A 26,103-nucleotide genomic window follows, 5' to 3' on the forward strand; every position below is an offset into this window, starting at 1 on the left:
TACAATGATACGGCATGTGGAGAGGAGGCACCCCCAGAATTTTGCCCGGGAAAGCTCTGGCACAAGAGGTTCCCAGTGATGGGGCCTCTACATCCACCGGAGGAGCAATTACTTCTGGGAGGGGGCGATCGCAGGAGCTCGTTCCAAATATTTAACCTGCTTTCAACAATGCTGTCCTGAAATGCAGATACTGCGATCAAACATTCCCTGTTTTTGTTTCTGTTCTTAAAAAAAAGAAAAAAAAAGTTCTTTTCAGAACTACCTCCAATTCTCATCAAAGAGCTATATTCTTAAAAAAATGAGAAAGAGTAAGTGAAATGGAGTGCATTGATAATGGAAAGGAAAATGAGTAAGAAAGAACAGAAAGGTATGAGAGGAGAAAGGCTGTGAAGTAGGGGGACTGAAAGAAGGTGAGTGTTGTGAAGGAAAGTAAGGAGAAGAAGAGTGAATATGGGGAATGTGGATATTCAAAGAAAATGTTGAAAAGGTGTGGAAGGGTAAGAAAAGATGCATTGCTGGAGTTGAAGACTGAAGGCCTCGTTTATGAAGCCATGCGTCACTTTAACGCCACCAGAGTGTCACTTTTTGTGACGCATCAGTACAGTAAAAAATGCACCTTATTCAATCATATTTACAAAGTGGCGCATCTAGGTAGATGCGTCACTTTGTAAGCCCCTGCACCACATTATTCCTACGTCAGGTCTAATGTATGCAAAAGGGACGTATTGACGCAAGAAAGGGTCGTAGAGGTGACGCAGTGAAATCTATGAGATATCACTGCGTCACTTTTATGACGCTGTTGCGTCCAAATATTACGCCTGTTTCACAGCAGACGTGCAGGCCCTTTCATGTGGGGCCTGGCCCCTTGTGAAAGGATGCATTGCTGGAGTTGCATCATTTTTGAGACACACTCCAGCAATACATCACTTTTGCGCTTACAGATACGTCTGAAATTCTGACGTATCTGTAAGAACTTCCAACATAATACATCATAAAGTTAATATGACACATGAGTAGAAGACTAAAGGCCTCATTTATGAGGCCTTGCTTCACTTTAACGCCACCGGTGCATCACTTTGTGTGACGCACCAGTGCTGTAAATAATGCACCTTATTCAGTCATATTTACAAAGTGACGCATCTAGGTAGATGTTTCACTTTGTTAGCCCCTGCGCCACATTATACCTACGTCAGGTGTAATGTATGCAAAAGGGACGTATTGACGCAAGAAAGGGTCGTAGAGGTGACACAGTGAATAAACTGGGGGCCTCATTTATGAAAAGTGACGCAATCCCTGCGTGAAATCAGCGATGCGTCACTTTTCAGTGCGCGCTCCTTACGACATTCCTGATGCGTAATATTTAATGTATGACGCATCATGTCGCAAGGAGTTACAGATACGTCAGTATTTCTGACGTATCTGTAAGCGCAAAAGTGACGCATTGCTGGAGTGTGTCACAAAAGTGACGCAACTCCAGTAATGCGTCCTTTCACATGCGGAAAGCCCCATGAGAAAGGGCTTGCATAAGTCTTACGCCTGCTGTGAGGCAGGCGCAAGATTTTGACGCAACAGCGTCCTAAAAGTGATGCAGTGAAATCTCATAGATTTCACTGCGTCACTATTACAAGGCTTTTTTGCGGGGGAACGCCCCCTCTGCATACATTATACCTTACACAGGTATAATGTGGCGCAGGGGTTTAAAAAGTGACGCATCTACCTAGATGCGTCAATTTTTAAATATGGCGCAACGAGGCGCATTTTTTACACCGCTGGTGCGTCACAAAAAGTGACGCACCGGCGGCGCAAAACTGTCTCAAGGCCTTCATAAATAAGGCCATGGATTTTCCCCATGCTTCGCTCCCCGGTGCGCGTACCGGGTGCCCCCCGCGCAAATCGAATTATTTTTTTTATTTTATGCCCCGCGGGACCCTATTATAGCCCCCACATCAAACCTAGGGGGTCAGGGGGGGTCTTCCCTGCCCCCTTATAGTCATTTCCCCCTTTTTTTTATGCCAGCTCTTGTGTCTCGATCCTACCGAGACACAAGATGGCGGCCGCTCCGGACTGTTTCGAATGTTTACAGACACCCGTGAGCCAATCAGCTTTCCATGCGCAAGTCGCTTTGAACGCCCGGCGCGCTCCCCGGTGGGCGTACCGGGGCGCGCCTATAGATATATATATTTTTTTGAACCTAAATTACTCAAAATCCACTGGAGCACATATCTTGAGACATAGCAAAGGCACATCGGGCTACCAGTCCCTACAATTTTGCCAAGTTTGGTGTAAATCCATTCAGCCGTTCGGGCTAAAAGTGAGTTCGACCGCCCTATGGAAATTAACATGGGGAAAACACGTTTTGGGACCCCCCTTTTATCTCGGCCCCCGCTTGACGCATCCCCCCCAAACGTTCAGGGAAGGACCGGAGCTCGACGAGAAAATTTTCAGGCAGATTCGTCAACCGGCGCCAAAGTTAATCCAAATAGAATTTTGAGATTTTGCATTGAAAAAAATCCTAACTATAACTACCTACTGGCGACGGCCAGTAGGTAATATATATATATATATTACCTACTGGCGGTCGCCAGTAGGTAGTTATTGTTAGGACCTAGTTTCCATAGGAAATCCGCAACATTCTATTTGGAATAACTTTGGCGCCGGTGGATGAATCTTCGCGAATTTCTCCAAGAAAATGGCCTGCTCCGCTTCTTCCCTGAAAGTTTGGGGGTGATTCGTTAAGCAGTGGCCAAGAAAAAAAGGGGGGTCCCAAAACGTGTTTTCCCCATGCAATTTTTCATAGGACCTTTAGCCAGGGCTACAGCCCGAAAGGCTGAACGGAATTACAAAAATTTGGCAAAAAGGTAGAGTTCGGTTTGCAGATCACGCTTTTTGTTAAATGGTGTAAATTCGTTCAGTAGTTCCAGAGAAAATCGTAAGTAAAATCATAAGTATATCTATAGGCGCATAGCATACGCGTACTGTCCGTGTACAGGTCCGCATACGTATGCGTACCTTTCCGAGCACGAGCTGCATGCTAATTGGCTGGCAACTGCCTGTCAACACTCCAAAACAGAAAGTGTTGGCAGCCATCTTGTGCCTCGGTAGACTGAGGCACAAGAAAGCAGAAAAACAAACATGTATAACGCAAAAAGGAGGCAGTGTAGAAACACCCTGACCCTCTAGGCCTGCTCAGGGGGTCCCCCAAAGCCCAAATTATTATTTTCTTTTTTGAAAAATTGCTGGGTACGCGTGCGTACGCGTACAGGTCCGCATACCATACGAGTACGCATGCGTACCTTTCCGAGCACAAGCTCCATGCTCATTGGCTGTGAACACTCCAAACCAGGAAGTGTTTGTAGCCATCTTGTGTTTGGTAGACAGAGGCACAAGAAAGCAGAAAAACAAATGTGTAGAACGCAAAAAGGATGCAGGGTAGAAACGCCCTGACCCCCTAGGCCTGCTCAGGTGGTCCCACAAGGACCCCAAGGCCCAAAAATCTTTTTTTTAAAAGCTCGTCTGCTTTTTTTCAAATTACCCCCCTGGGGAACCAAATCCCGGGGGCATAGCAAAAAAGAAGTGTGGGGGGGACCCCGGGGACTGCCACCCCCCGGGGCACAGCAACACAGCGCCTTAGTGCATACTGGAGGCTCCTGGTGGGCGAGTTGGCCCCCAGGGACTCCAGTATGCAAGGGGAATTAGTTCCCCCTCTGAAAAAGCGCCAGGGGGCTGCATTGGAGAGAGGTGTAAAAAGGGGCATGGCCTCAATACACCTCTCTGCAACTCAGTCCCCTGGCACATACTGGAGGTTCCTGGTGGGCTAGTTGGCCCCCAGGGACCCCCAGTATGCAAGGGGAATTAGTTCCTCCTCTGCAAATGTGCCCGTGGGCTGCGTTGCAGAGAGGTGTAAAAAGGGGCATGGCCTCATTACATCTCTCTGCAATGCAGCCCCCTGGCGCATACTGGAGGTTCCTGGTGGGCTAGTTGGCCTCCAGGGACCCCCAGTATGCAAGGGGACTTAATCCCCCAACTTAGAACACTCAATAGGGCGCGTTTGCACAGTGGTGAAGGTAGGGGGAGGGGCGTGAGGTGATGTGAGAGCAAACATGCCCTGAGGCGCATTTCAAGTTGGGGAATTAATTCCTGTTCAATCCAGAGGTCCCCTAGGGGGCAACTAGTCCAACAGGTATCTCCAGTAACGCGCCAAGGAGCTGTGTTGCAGAGTGTTGTAAAAAGGGGGCGTGCCCTTTGAACACCTCTCTGCAACACAGCTACCTGGCGCATACTGGAGGTACCTGGTGGACTAGTTGGCTCAAAGGGGACCTCAGGATTGAAGAGGAATTAATTCCCCAATCTAGCTCACTACTATTCCTGAAAAGTAAATTTAACTGTACTTACCAGTAACTTGAATTTTCTTCCATAGGATATCATTGCCTAATATAAAATATATATTAGTTAAAAATATATATATATTACAATTTTTATTTTTTCAAAAACATTTTTTTTCAATTTATATTAAAAATATGTAATGTCATTTAAAAAATAAAATATCTAAAAATAAATAATTTAAAATAATATAGTAAATCAGTATAAAAAATATAACAATTAATACATTTAAAAATTATCATTTACAAAACCTTTGAAATTCACAGAAAAAAACATAGGTTTCAGCCACGTTATAGTTCGGAATTAGCATTTAAAAAACCTTAGAAATTCACTGAAAAAACCATAGGTTTCACACACGTTATAGTTAGGAATTAGCATTTAAAAAACCTTAGAAATTCACTAGAAAATGATAGGTTTCACACATGTTATAGTTAGCTGGACATTTCACTCATACAAAACCATTGAAATTCCCCCGTTATAGTGAGTTCAGCTAACTATAACTCGCGCGCCCGCAATGCACTGCTGATGACATCACATGTTGCATCACTCATGACATGGTCAGTGACATCACTCATGACATCACTGATGACATCTCAAATTACATCATTGATGACATCACTGATGACATCATCCTTGTGAAAGAGTGGCAGACTTCCTCTCAGCATAATATAACCCTTGATACACACATTCAAAAATAGAAACTAAACTTCAGTTAGAACAACCTATTCAGTAATTCCAAAATCTACATACACATCCAGTCATTCACTAACAGTTCTATATAAGCACTCATACATGTACTCACTCATCATATGTACTCATACACCTATAGATCTTATTACACACCAACACTCATCTATAGAGTTACTCACATACATACTCACACATGCAAATAATCTATCAAACATCCATTTACTTGCACATACAGCTATACACCCACCTCTACACTTACTTCTACAGAATCGTACACATACTCTCTTAAACAATCACTTATAGAAACACCTACTTATTTATACAGGAACTCTTACAATCTCTCGCTCTCACATATACATCAATACTTACATATACTAATTTAAAACATATGTAGTTACTCATAAAGATACTATTGAGACAGTGATTCACTCACTAATACACCCATACACACACTCATCCACCCATACAGTCCAGCACACATGCTGTCTTCAAAACACATACAAAAAGTGAGTCACCCATTCATGCATCTATGCGGTAAGTAATACCCCCCACCAAACCATACAGACACTCATACTGATACTTTAAAAACCAACTAATAACACATATCGACACTCATGTAGCTAGTCACCAACCCATGCAATGAGACACTGATATAGATATTTTTATTTTTAAAAATTACTCGCTAATACACTTAATAAGTCAATTATACAATAATTTTTTTTAAAAACCATCCATTTAGACACTTATTTACACATTTATTCTTCCATCAACCTTTAGATATACATATATAAAACATATTTAATTTTCAGAAAGACACATATTCACTGGATGATGTCATCAGTGATGTCATGAGTGATGTCATTTGAGATGTCATCAGTGATGTCATGAGAGATGTCACTGACCATGTCATGAGTGATGTAATATGTGAAGTCATCAGCAGTGCATTGCGGGCGCGCAAGTTATAGTTAGCTGAACTAACTATAACGGGGGAATTTCAATGGTTTTGTATGAGTGAAATGTCCAGCTAACTATAACATGTGTGAAACCTATGGTTTTTTTAGTGTATATATATATATATATATATATATATATATATATTCACTGAAAAAACCATAGGTTTCACACCAGTTATAGTTAGGAATTAGCATTTAAAAAACCTATTAAATTCACTGAAAAAACCATAGGTTTCACACCAGTTATAGTTAGCTGGAAATTTTACTGATATAAAACCATTGAAATTCCCACGTTATAGTTAGATGGACTCACTATAACTTGCGCGTGCAATGCACTGCTGATGACATCACATATTACATCACTCATGACATGGTCAGTGACATCACTCATGACATCACTGATGACACCATCCAGTGAATGTGTGTCTTTCTGAAAAATAAATATATTTTATATATGTATATGTAAAAGTTGATGGAAGAATAAATGTTTAAATAAGTGTCTAAATGGATGGTTTTTAAAAATTGATTGGTTAACTGGCTTAATAAGACATCATCAGCAGTGCATTGCACGCGCAAGTTATAGTGAGTCCATCTAACTATAACGTGGGAATTTCAATGGTTTTATATCAGTAAAATTTCCAGCTAACTATAACTGGTGTGAAACCTATGGTTTTTTCAGTGAATTTAATAGGTTTTTTAAATGCTAATTCCTAACTATAACTGGTGTGAAACCTATGGTTTTTTCAGTGAATTTCATAGGTTTTTTAAATGCTAATTCCTAACTATAACTGGTGTGAAACCTATGGTTTTTTCAGTGAATTTCATAGGTTTTTTAAATGCTAATTCCTAACTATAACTGGTGTGAAACCTATGGTTTTTTCAGTGAATTTCAAAGTTATTTAAATGCTAATTCCTTTGTATATCGAGTTTCTAACCTTTTTTTTTTTTACAATTTGCTGTTTTTTTTTAAGTATTCATTTTTTTTATAATTTTTTTCTTTTGCGCTCTGGGTGCGCGCTCGGGGAAGCTTTCAGCTAAGCTCTCCTGTAAGCTTTTCCGTGCGCTCATCTGAAAGCGCACCCAGAGCGCAACTGTCGTTCGTGAAAAAAAAATATGAATGAAAAGTTAATAATAATGCAAAACATTTCGTACCATACAAATAAAATTTGTTTTTTTTAATATGGAAAATGATTATGCATTTCTATTAAAGATTGATGACGTCACTTCGGCGCGCAACGTACGTGCCCTCGGAAGCGCCTCCGTGCGCGGCGCCTAAACGCACGCAAAAGCGCCTACGATCGCGCCACGTTTGCGCCCCGGAAGCGCCTACGATCGCGCTGCGTAAACGCACCCGGAAGTGCACCTGAGCGCGCAACGTAAGCGCGTCGGGTCATGTGACCCTAAAATAACACTTTTCATTGGTTGCTAACAGTTTTTTTTTACAATGAATGAAATCCCCACCCATTTCCTTCACTTCTTCTTTCACTTTTGTGACTGAAAGACCTGCCTTTTTTGCTGCTCCATATTCCTGGATTCATCATGGCTGCCAGACCATCCAGCAGTGAAGATGACTCCAATGATTTCATTGATGAAGAGCCTCCTACCCCAAAGGTGAAGGAACATTTCATCTGGAAATTTTTTAAGTTTCCAGAAGGCCAGAAGAAGGTGAATGCACCAAAAGTAGAGTGCAGGATCTGCAAACATGTCCTGTCACGGGGTAACCCCCTAAAAAAATACTCTTTTGGCAACTTCACCATGATTCGCCATGTGAAGAGCAGGCACCCCCAGAATTTTGCCCGGGAAAGTGTCAGGGCTCTGGCACAGGAGGTTCCCAGAGATGGGGCCTCTACATCAACAGGAGGAGCAACTTCTTCTGGAAGAGAACAATCTCAGGGGCAGGTAGCAAACATTCAACCTGCATTCAACCATGGGGTCGTCAGATGCAGATACTGCAATCAACTCCTCACCTATGGGGAGCAAAGTGTCCTGCTCATGGTTCGGGCATTAGAGAACCATCACTGCCCTTCCCACCCCTAATTTTTTTCTTTTCTTTTTGCTCCTGTTGAGCAGTTTCTATTCCCTGTTTTTGTTCCTCTTCAGTTAAAAGAAGAAAACCAAAAGTTCTTTTCAGAACTACCTCCAATTCTCATCAAAGAGCTATAATCTTAAAAAATGAAGAGTAAGTGAAATATAGTGCATTGATAATTGAAAGGAGAATGAGTAAGAAAGAACAGAAAGGTATGAGAGGTGAAAGGAAGTGAAGTAGGAGGACTGAAAGAAGGTGAGTGTTAGAAAAGAAAGTTATGACACAGTGAATAAACTGGAGGCCTCATTTCTGAAAAGTGACGCATCGCTACGTGAAAATAGCGATGCGTCACTTATCTGGACGCACTCCTTATGACATTCCAGATGTGTCATATTTAATGTATAACGAATCATATCGCAAGGAGTTACAGATACGTCAGTATTTCTGACATATCTGTAAACACAAAAGTAACGCATTGCAGGAGTGTGTCACAAAAGTGACGCAACTCCAGTAATGCGTCCTTTCACATGGAAAAAGCACCATGTGAAAGGTTTGCTGTGAAGCAGGCGCAAGATTTTGGCGCAACTGCATCCTAAAAGTGACGCACTGCGTCATTATTACCAAGCTTTTTGCAAGGAACACCCCCTCTGCATGCATTATACCTGACACTATTTTTTAAAAAGTGACGCATCTAGGTACATGGGTCACTTTTTAAAACTCTGCACCATATTGTATCTGCATCAGGTATAATGTATGCAGAGGGGGCAATCCCTCGCAAAAAGCTTGGTAATAACAACGTACTGAAATCTATGAGATTTCCCTGCGTCACTTTTAGGATGCTATTGCGTCAAAATTTTGCGCCGGCCTCGCATCACTTTTATGTTTACACATATGTCAGAAATACTGACGTATCTGTAACTCCTTGCAACATGATTCGTCATACATTAAATATGACACATCTGGAATGTCATAAGGACTGTGTACAGAAAAGTGACGCATCACACCAGCAGTGTAATAAAATGTGCCTCGTTGCACTATATTTAAAGGATGCAACAGCATCCTAAAAGTGACGCAGTGAAATCTCAAACATTTCACTGCGTCGCTATTACAAAGCTTTTTGTGGGGGAACACCCCCTCTGCATGCATTATACCTCACGCAGATATAATGTGGCGCTTGATTTTAAAAAGTGACCCATCTACCTAGATACCTCACTTTTTAAATATAACGCAACGCAACACATTTTTTTACACTACTGGTGCAATGCGTCACTTTTCTGTGCGCACTCCTTATGACATTCCAAGTAACGCATTGCTGGAGTGCGTCACAAAAGTGACGCAACTCCAGTAATGTGTCCTTTCAAATGGGGAAAGCAGCATATGAAAGGTCTTGCCTCAGTCTAACACCTGCTGTAAAGCAGGCACAAGATTTTGACGCAACAGCATCCTAAAACTGACGCAGTGAAATCTCAAAGATTTCACTGCGTCGCTATTACAAAGCTTTTTGCGGGAGAACACCCCCTCTGCATACATTATACCTGACGCTATTTTTAAAAAGTGACGCATCTAGGTACATGGGTCACTTTTTAAAACTCTGCGCCATATTGTATCTGCAACATGATTCGTCATACATTAAATATGACACATCTGGAATGTCATAAGGAGTGCGCACAGAAAAGTGACGCATAACACCAGCAGTGTAATAAAATGTACCTCGTTGCACTATATTTAAAAAGTGACGCATCTAGATAGATGCGTCACTTTTTAAATATTGCATAACAATGCGCATTTTTTTACACCGCTGGTGCGTCACAAAAATTGACGCACAGGAAGCGCAAAACTAACAGCGCAGGGCCTTCATAAATATGGTCCTGAATTTTCCCCGTGCTTCCGGTGCGCGTACCATGCGCTTCCCCCGCGCAAAACGAAAAAAAAATTTTAATGCCCTGCAGGACCCTATTTTAGTCCCTACATCAAACCTAGGGGGTCAGAGGGGGTCTACTCTTCCCCCTTATGGTCATTTGCCCCTTTTTTTTTCAAACCCCTTGTGTCTCGATTTTACCGAGACACAAGATGGCGGCCGCTCCGCACTGTTTAGAATGTTTACAGACAACTGAGATCCAATCAGCTTCCTGCGCGCAAGTCGCGTGTCGCGCCTGGAGCGCACTCCCGTGCGCGCACGGGAGAGCGCCTATAGATATATATATTTTTTTGAACCTAAATTACTCAAAATCCACTGGAGCACATATCTTGAGACATAGCAAAGGCACATCGGGCTACCAGTCCCTACAATTTTGCCAAGTTTGGTGGAAATCCATTCAGCCGTTCGGGCTAAAAGTGAAATCGACCGCCCTATGGAAATTAACATGGGGAAAACGCGTTTTGGGACCCCCCTTTTATCTCGGCCCCCGCTTGACGAATCCCCCCCAAACTTTCAGGGAAGGACCGGACCGCCATGAGACCATTTTCCTGAAAATTTCAGGCAGATTCGTCAACCGGCGCCAAAGTTATTCAAAATAGAATGTTGATATTTAACATTGAAAATTATCCTAACTATAACTACCTACTGGCGACCGCCAGTAGGTAATATATATATATATATATATATATATATATATATATATATATATATATATATATATATATATATATATAACCTACTCGCGGTCGCCAGTAGGTAGGTATAGTTAGGACCTATTTTCCATAGGAAATCTGGAACATTTTATTCCCAATAACTTTAGCTCCGATTGCAATGCAGCTCTGTGGTGCTTAATGGAGGTAGCTTGTGGGCTAGTTGCACTCCAGGGGGCCAACCTGCCTAGAGTGCAATACCCCATCTAATGCAGGGGGCCTCAGGGGCAGATATCTATCGGCCTCTATTGGAGGAGAAAATCCTCAGGATTCAGGAGAAGCTTGTCCCGCTGGGGCCCATTTGCGGGCTTTTAATGTGTTAACCAGGACATTACACGCACTTTCAAAGGGAACTCATTTCCCCCGCACTACAACTCCCAGTATACGCTGCACAGTTTCATTCAAAACAGCCCATAGGGGACACGCAAACAAGTATTAATAAGATGATTGTGGTTTGGACTGTGCGTTTACCATTTCGCCATCAAGCCTTTGAAAAAGAAGACTAACTTCAAAACGTGTCAGGCGAAGGTGACACGGCTGTGAAAGAGATCAGCGGGTCGAAGTTCTCCATACCTCACAGTGAGTCTGAAGCTTGCAGCTCAGTGGTGTTTCTCGAGTGCATCTCACGTTGTTGGTACTAGCTGGAGCATGAATATTAGGCGGGGGCCAAACTGCCGAAAATGCAACACCTCATGTAATGCAGGGGGCCTCGGAGGCTGATAACTATCGGCCTCTATTGGAGGAGAAATTCCACAGGATTCAGGAGAAGCTTGTCCCTCTGGGGCCCATTTGCGGGCTTTTAATGTGTTCAGCAGGACATTACACGCACTTTCAAAGGGAACTCATTTCCCCCGCACTACAAATCCCAGTATTCGCTGCGCAGTTTCATTCAGACCAGCCCATAGGAGACACACAAACAAGTATTAATAAGATGATTGTGGTTCGGACTGTGCGTTTTCCATTTCACCATCAAGCCTTTGAAAAAGGAGACTAACTTCAAAACGGGTCAGACGAAGGTGACATGGCGGTGAAAGAGACCAGCGGGTCGCAGTTATCCATACCTCACAGTGAGTCTGAAGCTTGCAGCTCAGTGGTGTGGGCCGCCAATAGGTAGTTATAGTTAGGACCTATTTTCCATAGAAAATCCGCAACATTTTATTCCCAATAACTTTGGCGACAATTGCAATGCAGCTCTGTGGTGCTTAATAGCGGCAGCTGGTGGGCTAGTTGCACCCCAGGGACCCTCAGGATTCAAGGGACTTAAACTCCCAACTTAAAATGTGCCACGGGTGCGTTTGCACACTAGTGAAGGGAGAGGGCAGGGCCTGAGGTGACATGAGTGCAAACATGTCCAGTGGCGTGTTTTAAGTTGAGGAATTAATACCTCTTCAATCCTGAGAGTCCCTGGTAGCCCACCAGGTACCTTCAGTAAGCACCACCGAGGTGTGTTGCAGAGTATTGTAAAAAGAGGCGTGGCCTCTGAACACCTCTCTGCACCGCAGCTCTCTGGCACATACTAGAGGTACCTCGTGGGCTAGTTGGCCCCCAGGGACCCTCAGGATTGAGGACAAATTAATTCTCCAACTTAAAATGCGCCACAGGGCGTGTTTGCAGACATGTCACCTCAGGCCACGCCCCCTTCCTTCCCCCTTGAGCAAATGCACCCCATGGCAAGTTGTAAGTTGGGGAATTAATTCCCTTTCAACACTGAGGGTTCCTTCAGACCAACTAGCCCACCAGGTACCTCCAGTATGCACCACAGAGCTGTGTTGCAGACAGGTGTTCAGAGACTATGCCCCTTTTTACACCTCTCTGCAACGTAGCTTTGTGGTGCTTACTGGAGGTACCTAGTGGGCTAGTTTGACCCTAGGGACCCTCAGGATTCAAGGGGACTTATGTTCCCAACTTAGAACGGACACAGAGCGCGTTTACACAGTGGTGAAGGGAGGGGACGGGGCCTGAGGTGACATGTGCAAACACGCCCTGAGGCGTGTTTAAAGTTGGGTAATTAATTCACCTTCAATCCTGAGGGCCCCTGGAGGCCAACTAGCCCACTAGGTGCTTTCCAGTAAGTGACACTGCGCTGCGATGCAGAGAGTTGGTGCACCCCTTTTTACACATCGCTGCAGCAACGCTTACTGAAGGTAGCTAGTGGACTAGTTTGACCGTAGGGACACTCAGGATTCAAGGAGACTTGATCTCCCAACTTAAAATGGCCATAGGGAGCATTTACACAGTTGTGAAGGGAGGGGATGAGGCCTGAGATAAAGTGTGAAAACACGCCTGAGAGGGGGCCAACTAGCCCACCAGGTGCTTCCAGTAAGCGCCACTGCGCTGTGTTTCAGAGAGGTGGCCCAGCAGTGCCCCTTTTTACATCTCTCTGCAACGCAGCTCTGTGGCGCTTACTGGAGGTACCTAGTGGGCTAGTTTGCTAGTTGGACCCAAGGGACACTCAGGATTCAAGGGGACTTTATCTCCCAACTTAAAACACCCACAGGGAGCGTTTACACAGTGGTGAAGGGAGGGGATGGGGCCTGAAGTAACTTGTGAAAACACACCCTGTGGCACGTTTTTAGTTGGGGAAATAATTCCCCTTCAATCCTGAGGGCCCTTGGGGGCTAACTAGCCCACCAGGTGCTTTAAGTAAGCGCCACTGCACTGCGTTTCAGAGAGGTGGCCCAGGCCGTGCCCCTTTTTACACCTCTCTGCAAGGCAGCTCTGTGGGGCTTACTGGAGGTACCTAGTGGGCTACTTGGACCCTAGGGAAAGTCAGAACTCAAGGGGAGTTAATCTCCCAAATTAAAATGGACACAGGGTGCGTTTACACAGTGGTGAAGGGAGGGGATGGGGCCTTAGGTGACGTGTGCAAACACGCCCTGTGGCGGGTTTTAAGATGGGGAAATAATTGCCCTTCAATCCTGAGGGACGCTGGGGGCCAACTAGTCCACCAAGTGCTTCCAGTAAGCACAACTGCGCTGCCTTGCAGAGTGGTGGTCCAGGTCCAGATATCACCTACGGTTACCGTTTCTGGCCTGTTACTCTATCGACCCCCAGGACCGATGGGTCAGTTTCTCAATAGTTTGCCAACCCTTGTCGCCGATTTAGCCTTAACTCCGGCAAGTTTTACCGTACTCGGCGATCTAAATATTCATTTAGATGACCCTCTTAATTCTCAGGCAATAGACCTTCTGTCCAGTCTCTCCACTCTTCAGATTGCACAGAAGGGATTTGCCCCCACTCATATTAAGGGTCACCTTCTTAATGCAGTGTTTAGCAATGATCTGAAGCTCTAAGTTGGTATTCCAATTTCCCTTCCTTGGACGGACCACTCACTTGTCCCTCTGGAATGGGAAATCTCAGCCTCCCCCTGTGTACAGAGCTCGGCTCCATGGCTAGAAAGGAAATGGTCTAATCTCTCTGAAGGCCAGTGGTCCACTTTACTAACTGCCACCATTCCCATTTCTGATCCTGAAACTGAAAAGGCTAATATGAGGTTTAATTCCTGGATAAATAAGTCTTTAGACTCACTTCTCCCAAATAAACTATCATATAAAATAAAAAACAAAGAGTGGCACCTTGGTTCACACCCAAATTAAGGTCTTAAACAAACATGCAGGAAACTAGAAAGTATCTGGAGACAGCTTACAGAAAGTGGCAGGAAATAAGCTTATAGAGATGCTATCAGGAACCATAAGGCAGAAATCAAAGCCGCGCAATCTGCATTCTATGAGTGCAGGATCAGTGCGGCCGCCAACTTACCTAGGGCGATTTTTCGGATCGCTAAATCCCTTGTCAGTACCCCTCTAAAACTCCCCAACCCAATAGACGCCCAAGCTCGCTGTGACAATCAGGCTGAATATTTCCAACAAAAAATACAGCTCATATCTCACTCCTTCACTCCCTCTCAGGTCAATCCCACCACTTTATGCACTGAGACTATGCAGTCTAATCCACAGTTCTCCTTAACAGAATTTCCTCTGCTCGACGAGGAATTATTGAACACCGTAATGTCAAGAGTAACTTCTTGCTCTCCCATCGATCCGGCCCCTCCACGACACCTTGGGCTAGATATGGAGATTATTCAGCCAGTGATCCTGAAAGTTCCTAATGCCTCCATCACTTCAGGAAAGGTGCCGCTGGCGTGGAAATGTGCCCAAGTTAGAGCATTACTGAAGAAACCTAACTTGGACACTTCCAACATGGCCAACTACCGCCACATCTCCCTTCTTCCCTGGCTAGGTAAGCTGCTAGAGAGACATGTTAACACCACTCTGGTTCACTACTTGGAGTCTAACAACCTTCTCCATGTTTCCCAGGCAGGCTTTCGTCCCTAGCTTGGGACGAAAACAGCCATCCTGGCAGTGACAGAAGAGGCGCAGAGGCTCCTGGACCAGGGCAGCACTGCAGTAATTATACTGCTGTATCTCAGTGCCGCTTTTGACACTGTGGATAATAATATCTTGCTTGGCAGACTGAAGCATCTGGGTGTGACAGAGTTGGCGTTTACCTGCTTCCAATCCTTCTTGAAAGACCATTTCTTTGAGGTCTCGGAGGGTACCACTTCACTTAACAGACGGCCTCTTAGCTGTGGGGTTCCACAGAGCTCTTCCCTGAGCCCCACGCTTTTTAACGCCTATATGGAGCCATTGGCTGGGATAGTGCTCCCTTCTGGTATCGAAATTATCACCTACGCAGATGACACCCAACTATTGGTGGCACTAAACCACCCTGAGGGGTCTTCTAGCACCTTAGGCATCTGCCTAGAAGCGGTAGCCGAATGGATGGCACTATCCCACCTCAAGCTAAACGGGGACAAGACAGAACTGATGTTCCTGGGTAAGTCCCCATCACTTAGCATGGCTCTGGTGTGGCCTACCTGCCTGGGCACTATGCCGATCCCCAAAGATCAGATAAAGAGCTTGGGCATGTGGTTGGATAGTGAGCTTTGCTTTAGCCACCAAACTCTCCGCCACCTGTTTCAGCTTGATGAGACATTTGAGGAAAATCTTACCTTTGCTTCCCTTTCAAGCCCGAACAATCATGGTTCAGGCCCTTATTCTCTCCCGTTTAGATTACGGAAATGCTCTGTATTTGGGGGCGCTCAACTGGCCACCATTAAAAAACTTCAGGTAATTCAGAACATTGCGGCCTGTCTACTACTGGAACTTCCCCGAAGGCAGTCAATGTCACCTGCTTTGCAGAAGCTCCACTGGCTGCCAATTCAATCCAGAAATCGATTCAAGGCCACGTGCTTAGCCCACAGAACCATGTGGAAATCAGGACCCGCTATGATTTGCTCTCTGGTCATCCCCTACCAACCTTCTAGAAATCTACGTTCTAGTACGGCCTTCTTGGCAATTGTAAGGAAAGTTCGCCGGGCCAGATGGGATGGACGGTCATTCTCTCGGAATGCCTATATTTTCTGGAACTCCCTGCCCCTTGCTATTCGCAGAGAACCTAACATTCAGATCTTCCGCAAACTCCTGAAAACTTTTCTTTTCCACTAATCATTCATGGTCTTGCTCTGCTCTCCGCCCACCCGGTCAAAAGCGCTACGAGGACTCAGGGTAGATGTGCGCTATATAAAAACAATATTCATTCATTCATTCATTCATTCAAATGTCACAAATATCAGTAAAACTGGTGCCTGTCGGCCTCAGGGTAAATGTGCGTTATATAAATCCAATATTCATTCATTCAAATGTCACAAATATCAGTAAAACTGGTGCCTTGCAGGCCTTTTCCTGTAACTGTAAAGGGGTTCAATACACTTTGTTGTGCATGTGAAGTGTTTTGTTTTCTCACCTCCAGCCTTGGGAGAAACCGGAAATATTACCCTGCGCGGAGTTCCCTAACCCTGTGTGGAATGTGCATCTTCATTTCCTTGCAGCTTAGCACCTCCAAATGTCACACGTATCCATAAAACTGGTGCCTGGAGGCTGGAAGCACACCCAGTGCTTGGCGGGTCTTGTTCTGAAACTGTAAAGGAGTTAAATACATTTTACTGAGTATGTGAAGTGTTTTGTTTTTACACCTCCAGCCAGGGTTTCCAACCCTGCGCCGAGCTCCATGGCCCTGGGGTGTGGGTGCCACTTCATACCCTTGATGCTTACCACCTCCAAATGTCACAAGTATCAGTAAAACTGGTGCCTGGAGACCAGAAATAGGGCCAAGGCCTTGCAGGCCTAGGTCTGATACTGTAAAGGAGTTTCATAGACTTTGCTGAGTATGTGAAGTGTTTTGTTTTCCCATCTCCAGCCAGGGGTAAAACCTGAAATCTTAACCTGCGCGGAGCTCCATAACCCTGGGTAGAAGGTGCAACTTTGTTCCCTTGAAGCTTAACAACTCCAAATGTCACAAAATATCAGTAAAACTGGTGTCTGTATGATGGAAGAAGGCCCAAATGCCTTGCAGGTTTTTCCTGTACCTGTAAAGGTTTTAAATACACGTTGTTGTGTATGTGAAGTGTTTGTTTTTCACACCTCCAGGCAGGGAAGATACCTGAAACATTACCCTGCGCGAAGCACCATAACCCTGGGTAGAAGGTTTGACTTCATCCCCTTGAAGCTTAAAACCTCCAAATGTCACAAGTATCAGTATTAAAACTGGTGCCTGAAGGCTGAAATTAGGCCCAAGGGCTTGCAGGCCTTGTTCTAATACAACGAAGGGTTGAAATACACTTTATTAACCATGTGAAGTGTTTTGTTTTTACACCTCCAGCCAGGGGTATAACCTGAAATCTTACCCCGTGCGGAGCTCCATAACCCTGGGTAGAAGGTACAACTTCATCCCCTTGAATCTTAACACCTCCAAATGTCACAAGTATCAGTAAAACTGGTGCCTGGAGGGTGGAAGTAGGCTCATGCGTTTCAGGGCTTTTCCTGTAACTGTAAAGGGGTTAAATACACTTTGTTGTGTATGTGAAATGTTTTGTTTTCGCACCTCCAGGCAGGGGTGATACCTGAAATCTGACCCTGCCCGAAGCACCATGAGCCCGGATAGAAGGTTTGACTTCATCCCCTTAAAGCCTAAAACCTCCAAATGTCACAAGTATCAGTAAAACTGGTACCTGAAGGCTGAAATTAGGCCCAAGGGCTTGCAGGCCTTGTTGTAATACTGCAAAGGGTTGAAATACACTTTATTAACCATGTGAAGTGTTTTGTTTTCACACCTCCAGCCAGGGGTATAACCTGAAATCTTACCCTGTGTGGAGCTCCTTAACCATGGGTCTAAGGTGTGACTGCATCCCCTTGAAGCTTAACACCTTCAAATGTCACAGGTATCAGTAAAACTGGTGCCTGGATGCTGGAAGTAGGTCCAAGGCCTTGCAGGCCTTGTCCTGATACTGTAAAGGAGTTAAATACACTTTGTTGTGTATGTGAAATATTTTGTTTTCGCACCTCCAGGCAGGGGTGATACCTGAAATCTGACCCTGCGAGAAGCACCATGACCCTGGATAGAAGGTTTGACTTCATCCCCTTGAAGCTTAACACCTCCACATGTCACAAGTATCAGTAAAACTGGGGCCTGGAGGATGGAAGTAGGTCGAAGGATATGCAGGTTTTGTTCTGATACTGTAAAGGGGTTAAATACACTTTCTTGAGTATGTGAAGTGTTTTGTTATCACACCTCCAGCTAGGGGTGAAACCTGAAATCTTACCCTGTGTGGAGTTCCTTAGACCTGGGTAGAAGGTTCGACTTCATCCCCTTGAAGCTGAACACCTCCAAATGTTATAAGTATCACAAAAACAGGTGCCTGGCGGCTGGAAACAGGCACACGGCCTTGCAGGAGGCTGAATACACTTTGTTGTGTATGTGAAGTGTTTTGTTTTCACACCTCCAGCCAGGGGTGAAACCTGAAATCTTACCTTGCCCGAAGCACCATAACCCTGGGTAGAAGGTTTGACTTTATACCCTTGAAGCTTAACACCTCCATATGTCACAAGTATCAGTAAAACTACTGGAGCCCAGTTGAACGTCGAAAAAGCCCATTGGTTAAAAAAATGAACCCCTAACCGTTGTAACTTTAATATTGCTGTGGAAACATAGCACCAGCTTGCCAAGGTCAAGCCTATTGGTTTTACCAGTGCTTATTGTCTAGTGCAACTTCCATATGTACGGTGCCACTTTGAGAGCCCCAACATCAACTCTTCTCTGTCTGCATATCTACTGCATGATTCAGTTCTTGAATAGCAGCGGATTGACATCTTGTCTTGCAAAACCTATTTAGAGAGTTAGGCCTTATAAATGAATATCAACCAGTAAACGAAAGAAAGCTTTCTGTGCATGAACACAGCGAGCCTGGAGATATTTTACTGGAGGAAAGTGGGACACGTCCAACAATTCATATGCTCAGCTAGTCGTTTCATCTGAGCTCTACAATCTCCACGTCACAGAACAGTTAATATTTGGGAATCGTTTTTCAGGCACATATTTTGTTTGATATCCAACACAATACTGAACTCATAAATCTCATCATGAATCTTCACATGCTTTGAAAAAAATGATTTACCACTTGTAAACTGCTCAACAGACTTTGCTCACATAATGTCTGGAAAAAACTTGTTGAAGCCTGGTGTTGTGAAACAAGCCCTGAATTTAATGTACTCGTTCCTTGTGGAGTGTTGAGGCAAACTAAACAAGCTTTTGCAATGCAATCGTTCTCGCCTTTTGAACATTATATGTATTTAGCTATGCAGCACATTAGCCTGGGTGCTGAAACCTCTGCTGTTCTTTAACATGGAGGGAAAGTAATCACCAAACTGCATGTCAAGCAGGTATGGGAATACATGGAGAGAAATATTGCCTTTCAGCGGGAAATAGCATAGTCCACAGCTCTGTTTTTAATATAAAATCAGGGCCTTCGGTGATCATATCACTGAAAGTACACAATTTGATTTTTTTTAATTGTCAACGGGTGCTTGTGGAAGACATTTTCCACGGACTGGAATCTAGAGAATGCTAAAGTGATTCTGGTATTTTACTGACCTGTGCTGGTTGTTTTCTATCAAGAAAGTTAAATAGAGACATTTGCCAGAAACATTTAAAAAAGAAAGTCCCTCAGAAGAAAGCAATTCTGGTATTTTACTGACCTCTGCTGGTCGTTTTCTATCAGGAGTGTTAAATAGAGGTAGTTGAACAGAAAAAAAGTCCCTACGCGGAAGCAGGCAAGTCCTAGGGCTGATCTCCAAAGCCAACAAAGTACATATACATATAAGTATATACTAAAGTATATAAGTATATACTAAAGTATATACAAGAGGTCTTGAAGGCTCGACCTAAAATCACAGTCTGCAACATGCACAATGCCATCTGGAACAAAGTCCCTGCGTGCCTGCAAAACTGGACACACCCCCTTACATGCACTCCTGGAATCAGCAATCAGCTACCTCATATCAGATCCTGTGTCCTATTAAAATGGCAACAAACATTGCGATGATGAGGCCCTGTGCACCTAGAACTACCCAGATCCATGTTCGAAAGCAGAGAATACATAACATTCATGGAACTTCTCAGAAATGTACTATTTCGCTCGTCATTTAACTTCAATTGAACCTCAATGACAGACAAATGGGCGAAAGTGGATGACCAGTGCTTAATTTTTTTCTCCTGGCATTTAATTATAACAGATTTCAGTACATTACCTATCTTTTGCAGACAGGTTTCAAAATTTCACGACATAAACATTTTATTCTTATGGCTTCTTTATTAATTAAAATGAGTGGGACATGCTGGAAGCGGCAGTATTTCCTACAGTCGACATTGTTCATTACTCTGTTGGATGTTGTGCTATTTATTTACCCATGCGAATTTACCTATCACGGATTCCTTATTGTTTTTGTGTTCCTTTTGTTTAGTTTCAGGTACCAGCCTGGTCAAAGGATACCGACACTTATTTTAACCTGGATGCAAATTCTGGTGTCATTTCCACATCGGATGTTGCCTTAGACTATGAAAGAAATCCTAAAGTAAGAAACAAATTGACTAGATTATACTTTAAGATTACATTTCTGTTTGCTCCAAGTATGACATTCGTAATTCAGAAACAATGATATTGCTGGCGTAATAAAAGTTGCAGTTCATTTTATTGATTGATTTTCACAGGTTCCAGGTGTTTGGGTGCACATACAAGCTTAACCTGTCCCAGAAGTGTTAATGGGGGCAATGAATAGACGATATTGTATTGGAGGTGCCCGAAATATAGCTATTGATTAGCTTGCATCACTATTATTAACTTCAATTTTTAGAGGCAGCCACAACCACTCAATTGGAAGACCTGCATTCTGAGCACTCATTTTGGGATATCTACAATGAAAGTGGCGAAGAGTGTCGTTAAACTTAGAAGGCTAATGACACGCTTAGCCACTTTCAAAACGCAGGGCTGCACCATATTCATAACAATATGGGGCAGCCCTGCGTTTCCCCCTGCACTGGTGCTAACTTTAGCTGCCTAGCGCCAATGCAGGCACCCTTACACTATAGTCCAAGGATGTCTGCGTGCAGGGGAAGATTGTTTATGTGCAGGAAACAATCTTTAAATGCTGTTTTGTAACTTCTATGTGTGCTGGTTAATGCAGCACATATAGAAGTTGCAAAACAGCATTTTTAAAAAAATGATTGGTTATGGGAAGGATGGGGGGTCTTCCTGCACGTAACCAATCATCGGCAATTTGCTGTTTCTATGTCTGCTGCACAAGGTTGCACACATGGAAACCGCAAAAACAAGAAAAAATAAAGTATTTCGCCTGTTTAAGACCAGGGGGCATATTTACAAGCCCCTTTTGGCACATAACGTCACTTTCAGTGACGTTGTGAATGCGACATAGGCCTCGCCTTATTTACAATGCAGCTTTCAGCCCCTTAAAATAAATAAGGCACTCTTTCACACTGTATTTAGCGTGAAAGAGGAGGGCAATGGGTGTTGCGATGGGTGTTCCACCGCAACACCGCTGAGTTTGATGCTGCCTCCTATTTACAAGGTCACCTTAAATAGGAGGCGGCGCCAAGATTAAGACCAAGGAAAACCTGTCCTTGAACATTTGAAATAATTCAAATCTTGCCCAATACCCCACACATCCTGCTCTTCACCACACAATGTAGGCATGTCAGGGAGAGAATTCCGTTCCAGATGTGAAGCCATATGCTCGGGTTTTTGCCTTCGATCGTTAAAGAGGCCAAAAGTTTCCCTTGCCCAGAATGAAGTTGTTCAAGTGAATCTTCAGAAAGGACAAAGGGGAATATTATTAAGAAACGGCGTTAAAATTATCACAGCTTTAGCGGCAGGAAACTGCAGCTAAAGCGCCGATAATTTTAATGCCCTTCTTGATAATATGCCCCACAGTCCTGCAGCACTCAGAAGAAAGAAAGAGCAAACATGCTTCAGAGGTCTCCTCTTTCACGTCCTTTTGCCTCCACCTCTGTCATATAACTGATCAAAAATGTAATTTACTCTCAATCCACATCCCTGTTTATGTCTTTGCTAAGGTTTGTTCATGTAGCAGTCAGCGTTTAAAATCGTTCTTATTTTTGCTTGTGACTTGTGTAATCATTATGCGATGATCGGGAATGCTGGTGGCATTTATGCACGTACTCTATTTTGTATATGTAGTTTGTGTGTGCTAGGAAGGACCAGAAGATCAGAAGTTTGTTTACATATTTTGTCCTAAATATTGTATATCAAAATGCTGTCCCATTGCATTGACTTTTTTGACTATTATCTCCAGTGTGGGGATATATATGTGTACATGATAGTTAGGTCAGATGATAACCTGTCAATGATATCCTGTGAAATACCTTACATTTATTGCACAATGACACATACAAAAGCTCTTTAGTAATAACCTGCATGGTGAAAGGGAGCCAGTCCTGTACAAACATTGGGTGTTACTTTAGGTTGTTGATGCACATCCAAAATAAGATGGGAAGAAGCTTTTGCAAAAATTGCAATCAGAATACATGAAGGAATGGCAAACTAATATAAAGACAGCTACTTCCCACCAGGGCAGAGACAAATTCTTATGTGTCAATGAAAGAAAGCTGTGTCTGACCAAGGTTCGCACTCAAATTTCGCAGTAGGAAGAATTTAGAAAGTTGTGCAAGTCACATCCGGGGCTAGCCACACAGAAGCTCCACTGTCAGGGCAGATACCGAAATGTAGAAATGAAGGATGGTGCACGAACAAAAGAAGTCTGTAGCAAATATGGTAAGTAGAAAAAGTTCCTTTATTATTAGAAATCTTTAAAAGGCCTCAGCCAACGTGTTTCGTCCCCAAGGGGGACTTCGTCAGGGCAAAGAAAAAGTGGCAATATTTTATAGATGAACCCAGGACATACTAATCCCACAAACTCCGAGTGTCCACATCATAGGTCGATGAGGTTCTGATCTAATAGCTATTCCAGTAAAAATGTGGTGAATGTGAGGGTTCACGGTCACCGTTATTACAGCAAGTAAAATAGTCCAAACAGATGCAGAAAATGATAATTCTAAACTACTCAATCCTCGTATCCAAGCAGATGAATTGATCAGGGCGCCATATATAAACAAATAAATGGTACAGTCCCTGAGTGGGGTGAAAGATGTTTCGCCTGGACTTAAAGTGTTGAGAGTAGAGGCCACCCAAACGCTGCAGCAAGTAATGGAAACTACAAATATGCAAGGAACAGCGAGGAATACCTGCAGGTTAAACCTTCAGCATTGTGAAGACAGGTACTCCGAACATAGTACATTCCCTTATTATGCGGAGAATATATTTGAAGTGGTGAAAAGAATTGATACATGCCTTATTCCTCCCTGTTCCTTGCATATTTGTAGTTTCCATTACTTGCTACAGCGTTTGAATGGCCTCTACTAATGTAATGCCATGCGTTATAATGGCATTGCGGAGTCATGGTACTTTCGTAATGAAAGTATGCATAGTGATGGTATGCGGAAAGAAAGTTGCGGAATAATGGGTGTTTACCCTCCCCCTGTAAATACATTGGTGGCACGGCGGCCCACATCTCGAGCAACATACTCATATTTTTTCACCACTGATTTGAAAAATGCAGAGGTCTCTCTCATTGATGACCAGCACCGACATACACTTTTAGACACACCTCCCGCCACAAGTTCTAGAATTGCGAACTTTAGAGCTGGGGAGCTACGTTCCACATCCTGTGATTCCAGGCATATCGCTTTGTCTCCCCGTGCCTACCACAAATGAATGTGCTCTTCTGTAATGTAAATTGTGCTCATGCCATGTTGTCGAATTCGCGCTATATAATATTGCAAGAAAATAAAGTAGGGAAACTTGAGTTCACACACTACTGAACGCACACTCTTAAGTGCATCAGCAGTGCACTGTGAATCTGAGTGTTTCACAGGCCTGTCACAGATAAGAAATGCTATCAAAATGAAATCCTACAAAACAATATATTTATTTATTTTATTTATTTAGAAGTTTTCTATAGCGCTAACAAGACCCGAAGGTAGCAGAGCGCTTTACAGTAAAAGGAATGAAAAGGTGGACAAAAAGACACGTAACAAATAAAGGTGATCATCAAATGACAATTAGGGGAGAGGAGAAGTTCGTACATTAGGACTTCTTGGTAATAGGATACAGAGTTATCACATAGTTCTGGGGATGGATGTTGATCCTAGTTACCCTGGACCTAGGGAACGGATGAGGAACAAGGATTTGAGTTGGCTCTTGAATTCCGCATAGGACGGTATGGTTCTGATATGCAGGGGGATAGAGTTCCATATTTTGGGGGCATTTCCTGAGAAGGAGCAGTCCGCAGTTTTCTTCTTTCTGGTTTTTGGTAGGATGAGCAGCAGGGAGTTAGAGCTTCTCAAGCTTCTACTTTGGCCAGCTTTTGTGAGTTTGTTTGCCAGGTATTCTGGTTTTCCGGTGTGGAGGGCCTTGTGGGTTAGGCAGGCCGTTCTGAAGGTGCTACGCATATCCACCGGGAGCCATTCAAGTTCTTTGAGTGCAGGGGAGATGTGGTCGGATTTTTTGCATCCTGTGATCATTCTTGCTGCCGCATGCAATGTTGTTTTTAATGGAGCCAGGTGTGATTTGGGGATGCCTGTTAGGATTGAGTTCCCATAGTCCAGTCTAGATAGAACTAGAGATTGCGTGGCTAGTTTGAGGTCCTTGTTGGGAATGAAAGGTTTGATTTTGTTCAGAAGTCTGAGGTTAAAGAATGCGCTTTTTGCCGAGTTCTTAATGTGGTTTGTCAGGGTTAGTTTGGGGTCTAAGGTGAAGCCCAGAGATTTTACGGAATCAGCTAGCGTGAGAGAACCTTTAAGAGCATCGATCGACTTCAGCCACTCGATGATTTGAGGGTTGTCTTCTTTGTTTGAGATGAGAAGAGTTTGGGTCTTGTCGGGATTGAGTTTCAGGTGATTCTTTGTCAGCCAATCTTGAACGTCATTTAAGACGGCATTTAGTCTGTGGATGTCGTTAAGTGAAGAGGTTTCCAGGTAGATCTGTGTGTCATCCGCGTGAGGTGGAAGTGGATATTGGCATTCCTGAGTAGTTTGACGAGCGGTTCCATATAGATGTTGAAGAGCTGAGGAGAAAGTACTGATCCTTGGGGGACACCCCTGTTGACTTGCTGGGATTCGGAGGTGAAGTTCTTCATTTTTATTATTTGCGAGCGGTTCTGTAGAAAGGAGGAAAACCAATCGAGAACTACCTCGCCGAGGCTAGCTCTTACTTGCAGAGTCTTGATGAGGAGCTTATGGTCCACCGTGTCGAAAGCTGCGGATAAATCAAGGAGTATGAGGAGGCAGCATTTGTCAGGGTCAAGGGAACCGTGAATGTCGTCTATGATGTTCAGCATCGCGGTTTCTGTGCTGCGGCCTTGTCTGAAGCCGGATTGGAGGGGGTCTAGGAGATTGATGTTATCCAGATGATGAGTCAATTGCAGGAGAACGCATCGTTCCAGTGTTTTGGCGAGTAGAGGGAGATTAGATATCGGTCTGAAATTGTTCAAGTCAGTAGAGTCAAGACCGGGTTTTTTCAGCAAAGGGGTGACTTGTCCCATTTTTAGACAGTCGGGGACCACTCCGCTTTGTAGGGAGCTGTTTATGATTTTGCCCCAGATAGGTGCTAAGGTGAGCTTCATTTTTTTGATTAGTGAGGGAGGAATGGGGTCTGAGATGTGAGCTGATGGTTTGGAGGTCGAGATCAACGAGATTATCTCAGTTTCCTGCACGTGGCGAAAGCTTAGCCAACGGAGGGGGAGGAGCCGGATGGTAGGGCCTGTGGGATGGCCGCGTTGTTCTTCGGGAGGTGTGAGTTGTTGATGTCTAGAGATAATTCGATTTTTAAGACTTTATCGTTGAAGAAGGTGGCGAAGTTATCACATAGTTCTTTGGACTCCTGCAGGGGTGAGGGCAGAGGCTTGGATGTTTGACGTCTGATAATGTTGTAGAGCTCCT

General features: G+C 43.9%; 1 protein-coding gene across 1 annotated transcript in view; it reads left to right on the forward strand.

Moving 5' to 3' along the window:
* LOC147751480 (cadherin-related family member 3-like) overlaps positions 1 to 26,103 on the forward strand; it is an 853,888-nt gene that overhangs the window by 356,582 nt on the left and 471,203 nt on the right. Inside the window, exon 10 of the mRNA XM_086933301.1 lies at positions 20,535 to 20,645. Within this exon, the coding sequence (XP_086789427.1) occupies positions 20,535 to 20,645 (111 nt within the window). The remainder of the gene's footprint in view (positions 1 to 20,534; positions 20,646 to 26,103) is intronic.

Source organism: Lissotriton vulgaris, chromosome 1_1, assembly GCF_964263255.1.
Source record: "Lissotriton vulgaris chromosome 1_1, aLisVul1.2, whole genome shotgun sequence".
NCBI classification, from domain to species: Eukaryota; Metazoa; Chordata; class Amphibia; order Caudata; family Salamandridae; genus Lissotriton; species Lissotriton vulgaris.